We start from the raw sequence: 6612 nt of genomic DNA, 5'->3' as shown, positions 1-6612 counted from the left end.
CTGAAAGCCTAGACTTCTGTCAGCACCCAGGTTTTCGCGGCGGGGAATGACAGACACACCCAAGGACGCACACACGATCCAGAGATGTCGAAGAGGCAGTCTGCAGGCAGGAAAGGCTGGAGCCACGAGAGAACGGCAGGAAACGAAACGAATCCCGAATATTGGGTCGCCATTCTCCCAGCCCCAGGGCACCTACTCCTGGCATTGTTCAAAACAAATTTGGCCAGAGCTTTGGGCAGAGTGAGAAGCTCCCAGAAACACCCCTCCCTATGCAAGCGTTGAGCTTGGGTCAGGTGTTAAGCAGCGTTATTGAATAAATAAAGAAGTTCTAGTCTGGGAGCCTGGACACCTGGGCCCAACCCCACTAAGGGGCCCTTCAAAAAGCCTAGCAAGTCACATGATCTCCTTGGCCTGTTTCCACTCTTATAACTATGTGTTCTGAAGAATCTGAAGGATTTCTTAAGAATCACCTTGCAGAACAGGGTTGGGGGGCCAATGTCTTCTTTCCTTGATCTGAGTCTCAGCAGAATGGAGGGTGAAGCAGGGCCAGACAGAGGTGTGGGCTGGTGGCTGCAACTGCTCTGTAGAAAGGTAGTCTTGACTGGAGCAAGAATCAGGATATTTGGGCAGCAAATGCCTCAGTTAGTTTTACTCTGAGCTTGGGCAGGGGGCTGGAGCAAGGGGAACCAGGAGAGAGTGCTGACAAACAAAGAAGCTACTGGTTCACATTTGCCATTTTAGAAATAAAGACATTCAGAAAGTGAGATGGAGAAGGATGATGCCAGTGTTGTTTTTCTCTCCATTTACTTAGACATTACCAGAACTCAGCTGGGTTGGAGCTTGTGTGTATGTGGTGGATGGTATGGAGTGTCTGTGAGTGGCCTCTGTAGTAATGAACAAGCTTGGGGATTGCTTAGGTTTGCCAGATAAAATAAATCTGGTAAATCTAGCCACCTTGGGTATGTGGGTTTATCTGCACTAATACAAATATTTCTCCCCACGGCTTTTATTTGCTTCCTGGAGGGTCCCAACACCTATGAAATTATGATTTCAGGGCCACTAGTCTGTCCAATTTCTTGATTGTGGTTTGAGGACTGGAGCACTTCTCTTTTCCCAAAGACAGTCTTTTTTGCGGACCTAGCACACTAGGTGGATCCCGTTGGTCTGAAGTCCCACATGGGGGTGTCCAGCAGACTTCCTCTCACAGGATATGCCTTCCACTCTCCTCTGCCCTTAGCCAAATCGCTGGGGAGGATGGAGAATTCTATTATGAGGATTCCATGACAAGGGTTGCACCCAGCCATGCTTTTCCATATTGTAGGAGAGGAGACTGAGCCCCCCTGCCCCCCAGGCCTCTGTTGTCCCACCTGTGGAATACACTGGAATGGAGACTGCTGTTGGGTAAAAGATTTCATCCACTCTCACATGACCCTGCAGGGCGGACAAATCCCTTCTACTCTGCCCCCAGTACTATCTACAGAAAACCTAGTTCAGTAGGCTAACTAGAGAGGACTATTAATAGATAGAAAGGGTGTAACCCAGCCCAGGGCTAGAAGGGGGTTTGAGATCCAGATGGGAGACTACACTGCCCTGAACCTTTTTCTCCCCAGGAGTCTGCAAAGTGCCTTCAATATCCTCCTTTGTATCTAGCCTACAGTGATGGGGCTACTTTCACATATTAGTCAGGGGGTGGATGTTTTTAACCTCATTTTTACAGAGAAAGAAACACAAAATACAAAGAGCGGGTAAGGAGTGAAGCCAGCACTGGGATTCCAGCAGGCTAGCTCCAGGGTCTTTGCTCTTAACTACTGTTTAGAGCAGGAAACTGAGGCGGCGGGTAGGGGTGGAGAATCACTAGCTGACTGCCCTACAGTCTGCGACAGCTGAGCGCAGCTGGGGCTCGCGGCCTGCATGCCTGAGCTTTGACCACTGTGGGGCGCTGTCGGGGCAGCAGCCGGTCCATCGGCTCTGTACTTGGTCACTTCCAGTGCCCATCTCCCCTGTCACCCCCAGAGGCTGAGACGGCCCCAGTCTGAATTGGGAGTTACTGGTTGCTGGAGGGAGGCCAGGAGAGGAGGAGTCCTAAAGGCATGGCCAGGAACCCAGCTGATAGAAAAAGAGCACGGAGCCAACACCGCGTGCACAGGATTGTGAAAGCTGAAGGCAACACTGGCTTGTGGTTGAGGTCAGGGCTCATTGACGGAGGTCTCGATGCTGCCTGTCGGTAGAGCCTGCAAGTCCGGCGAGAGAAGGGGGAAGGGAGAAGGAACGCAGGTGGCTCTGCAGTGCTACTAGGAGTGGGAGAAACGAGGGGACTGAGAAAGAGATTCTCAGACCGACGAACAGAAATCCAGATAAATGCAGGGTTTCCACAGAAAACAGAGGCAGAGATTCACCGAGGGCTAGAGAAAAACAGTCACAAAGCCTGAGTGAGACAAACGGGTACCAAGAACCAAGAAGATCGGATACAGGCAAACAGCGATGGGCCGGTCCGCGCTCTCGAAAGACGACCAAAGCTCACCAGAAAAGCTTTAGGAAAGCGGGCAATGGGCACGCGACGCGCTCCCTGGGTCTGACCACACACAGTCCCCCGTCTGGAGTCCCGCGGTGTGGCAAGGGGATGGGGTCCCCTTGTGGCGGGGTCCAGGCCTTGGAGGGGAAGACAGGGGCGCAGCCAGAATCGCTCACCTCTCCGAGGCCCGAATCTGAGAACGCCAACTTTGCTCCTTGCGATCACTCAAGTGCGTCTCGCCTTGGGCCGGAAGCCGCTCGGGTTCCTTCGGGCCCCGCTCCGGCAGCGTTGGTCCCGGCGTCTCAGGCTCCGCTGGTGCGGCTCCAACTGCGCTTCGGCCTCGGTGGCCCGGGCGCTGCCTTGGGGAGATGACGGGTGGGGGACTGCCGCTGCTACTCCCAGCTCCACCTAGCACCCGCGTGAACTCTTACCATCCAGGGCTGAGCACAGCGAAGGCAGCGGCTCCAGGGAGGGAGGGTTTGCGGGATCTGCGGGCAAGAGGAGAATCTGCCTCCGGCCACCCGAGCAGCGCTCCCGCCGAGGCGGCTGTTTGTTCCCGCCGGGCCCCTCCGCCGAGGCACTCTGCCCGCCCCCGCCAGCCCCACCCCGCTCAGGGAGCTCCGCCCCGGACTCGCGCTCTTCCGCCTTAGGCTGCCGCCAAGCGGGAGGGACTAATCCCCCGACCTCTCCAGCCCGGGGCGGGGGAGGGGGGACTGGGGCCAAGACCGGCAGAATAAGGGGGGCGCCTCAGCTCCTTCCGCCCGCGCCCTAGGAGCTGCCCCGGGCTCGAGCTCCCGGGGCCGCGGAGAGAGCCGTCGCCAGTAGGGTACTCACTGAGAGATGAGAGCGGCCGAGTGAACCACGAGGGGGCGCTGCAGAGCTGGGGGACACCCCTCCCCGCCAGTCCTCAGTCCCCCGCCCCCTCCCCGCCCGCGCGCAAAACACACTCGCCCCAGAGGCAGCGCGGCGGAGCCCGAGCCGCGGCCGGAGCGGAGCCGGAGAGCGGCGGTGGCGGCGGCGGCACCATGACCCTGGGCAGCTGCTGCTGCGAGATCATGTCCTCCGAGAGCTCCCCGGCCGCGCTGTCCGAGGCCGACGCAGATATAGACGTGGTGGGCGGCGGCGGCGGCGGCAGCGGTGGGGGGGAGCTCCCTGCCCGCTCCGGGCCCCGCGCCCCCCGGGACGTGCTCCCCCACGGCCCCGAGCTTCCCCCGGAGGAAGCCGCGGGGGAAGCCGTGGAAGACGAAGAGGAGTCCGGCGGCTGCTCGGACGGCGAGCCCCGCGCTCTAGCGCCCCGAGGGGCGGCGGCCGCAGCGGGAAGCCCCGGGCCAGTTTCGGCGGCGGCCCGGGGCGCGGCGGGGCCCGGGCCAGGACCGCCGTCGGGGGGCGCGGCAACTCGGAGCCCCCTGGTGAAGCCGCCCTACTCGTACATCGCGCTCATCACCATGGCCATCCTGCAGAGCCCCAAGAAGCGCCTGACGCTGAGCGAGATCTGCGAGTTCATCAGCGGCCGCTTCCCCTACTACCGGGAGAAGTTCCCCGCCTGGCAGAACAGCATCCGCCACAACCTCTCGCTCAACGACTGCTTCGTCAAGATCCCCCGCGAGCCGGGCAACCCGGGCAAAGGCAACTACTGGACGCTCGACCCGGAGTCGGCCGACATGTTCGACAACGGCAGCTTCCTGCGCCGCCGCAAGCGCTTCAAGCGGCAGCCGCTGCCGCCGCCGCATCCACACACGCACCCGCACCCGGAGTTGCTGTTGCGCGGCGGGGCTGCAGCGGCGGGGGACCCCGGCGCCTTCCTGCCGGGCTTCGCGGCTTACGGAGCCTATGGCTACGGCTACGGACTGGCGCTCCCGGCCTACGGCGCACCCCCGCCGGGCCCGGCCCCACACCCGCATCCACACCCGCACGCCTTTGCTTTCGCCGCCGCCGCCGCCCCTTGCCAGTTGTCGGTACCCCCGGGCCGTGCCGCGGCGCCTCCACCCGGACCTCCGACGGCCTCGGTGTTCGCGAGCGCAGCCTCGGCTCCGGCCCCTGCGCCTGCTCCAAGCGCAGGGTCGGGCCCGGGCCCCTCGGGCCTGCCAGCCTTCCTGGGCGCGGAGCTTGGCTGCGCCAAAGCCTTCTACCCCGCATCCTTGAGCCCTCCCGCAGCAGGCACCGCACTCCTGCGCCCAGGTCTCAAGACGGACGCGGGCGGAGGGGGCGCCGGGGCCGGCCAGAGGCCTTCCTTCTCTATAGACCACATCATGGGCCACGGTGGCGGCGGGGCAGCACCCCCGGGCGCCGGCGAGGGCTCCCCGGGGTCGCCGTTCTCGGCGGCGGCGGGTCCTGGGGGTCAGGCCCAGGTCCTGGCCATGCTGACTGCCCCGGCCCTGGCTCCAGTGGCCGGCCACGTTCGCCTCTCGCACCACGGGGACGCTCTCCTGTCCTCAGGGCCCCCGTTTGCCGGCAAAGTCGCAGGCCTCAGTGGCTGCCACTTCTGACCGTGTCGGGATCCGGGCCACTTTGAGCCCGCACTCCTCAGTCTCTCCTGGAGCTCCTGCGGTCCCAGCGGAACTCAGGGAGTCTATTTATGAAGAGTCTCCAGACCTTGGGCCGGCGCCCCTGGTTCCACGCTCGGAATCTGTCCGACAGTTGGGACGAAGCGGGCTTCATCGCTCAGGAAGAGGCCCGGGTCTACGCGACGAGGTCGCTAGCCGTGATCCCATTTCAGTTTGAGCAGTAAAAGGGGGAGGGGATGTCTTCGCTCTTTCCCAGTCTCTGCGCCTCTCGGCAGCCTCAGAAGAATGTTTTCCCGGAGAGGTGCCTGCCCAGGCCGGGGCAGATCCCGCCAGAAACACCAACTGCGCAGAGAGGTCTCCCCTTCTGCTTCTCCCTCACTCCCCCAGCTTTGAGGCCCTGATTGTTCAATATTATAATTTAAAGACACCTATTATCTAGTTTGTGCTTAAAAGGAAAATGCAACTTTTTTCCTCCCTCGCTCTTCTCCAAAGCAGTTCGTTCTCTCTCGGAAGCCTACTGCAGTGTCTACACAGGCGAAGGTGAACGGAGAGGTGAAGCGAGGGTCTCCACAATGCTTGGGCAATCCCGAGATCCCACTCCATTGAGGAAAATCCTCCCTCTTTTGCGTCGGGGGCGCTTTGAAAGGAACTTTACCCCTTTCCCGTGGCCGGCTGGGTCCAGCCATCCAGGGCCAGCAGCCCTGTCCGCGGTCTGCTCTGCCCCAGGCCCTGGGATATTTATTGTAGCTAAAGGCAATGAGGTTGGGGTGGGAGAGGAGGGTCTGGGTCAGGGACCGGAGAGGTGGGGGTGGGGTGGGCCAGGGCACATCGTGCGGCAGGGGTCCTGTAACCGTGTGTAAATATCTGTATCGCACGCTGCTATCTGCGTTCTCGGTCCACTGGGTGTGCATTGATTTAGACTTCTCCAATTGGGGAGACTCTGTGAAATTGCCTGATGGTTTGTGTGGAAGAAAAGAAAACCTGTCTCCCCCCACCCCCCATCAGTGTCAATTGAATAAATGTACGTGAACTCCAGCAGTCACCAACTCTGTCTACTTGCCTGCACTCCCCTTTCCCAGTCCGGAGTCTCATAGACTCCTAGGCAGAGCGAAGTGAGGAAGAGCCCTGAGCAGGCCAGGCAGGCAGAGGAGGGCTTGGGTTTGTCAGATAAGGGGGACACTGTGGCCTTGGCCTTCGGCTGTTAATAGGCCAGGACTCTGGGATGCCTGTGACCCCTCAGCACTTTCATTTTCGCTCTGGTCCTTGAAGGTTTCTGCCTGGGGTGTCTGCAGAGAGGTTTTATTTCAAATGTACCTGGGGGATTCTCATCTCTTTCTAGTTCAGACTTAGCATGGCCTGGACAGATCTGGGTGCCTCAGGCTCATGGACACTATCCTCATTAAGTACAAAGTGAGTGAAAGTGTTTACTAGTGCATATTCTGTAAGCCTTTCTGTGCTTCTGGACATGGGGGCTCTTATGGAGCTTGTGTTCATGTTTCTTTGGGTTGTAGCCTCGCTTTTTGTGCTTTTTTTGGGGGGAGGGTGTCAGTTGTATTTCAGGATATCTGTGCTTTTATTTCTGTGTGTATGTGACCA

General features: G+C 60.0%; 1 protein-coding gene across 1 annotated transcript; it reads left to right on the top strand.

The window, feature by feature from the left end:
* Positions 1-1187: 1187 nt before the first annotated feature.
* FOXD2 (forkhead box D2) lies at positions 1188-6051 on the top strand. The gene has a single exon (XM_065913432.1). It carries the CDS (start codon positions 3538-3540, stop codon positions 4996-4998), a length of 1461 nt encoding a protein of 486 aa, XP_065769504.1. The 5' UTR covers positions 1188-3537; the 3' UTR covers positions 4999-6051.
* The last annotated feature ends 561 nt before the right edge of the window (positions 6052-6612 follow it).

This window comes from Muntiacus reevesi, chromosome 1 (assembly GCF_963930625.1).
Source record: "Muntiacus reevesi chromosome 1, mMunRee1.1, whole genome shotgun sequence".
Lineage (NCBI taxonomy): Eukaryota > Metazoa > Chordata > Mammalia > Artiodactyla > Cervidae > Muntiacus > Muntiacus reevesi.
Note: the sequence above shows the minus strand (reverse complement) of the source record. Positions and strands in the feature narration are given on the sequence as shown.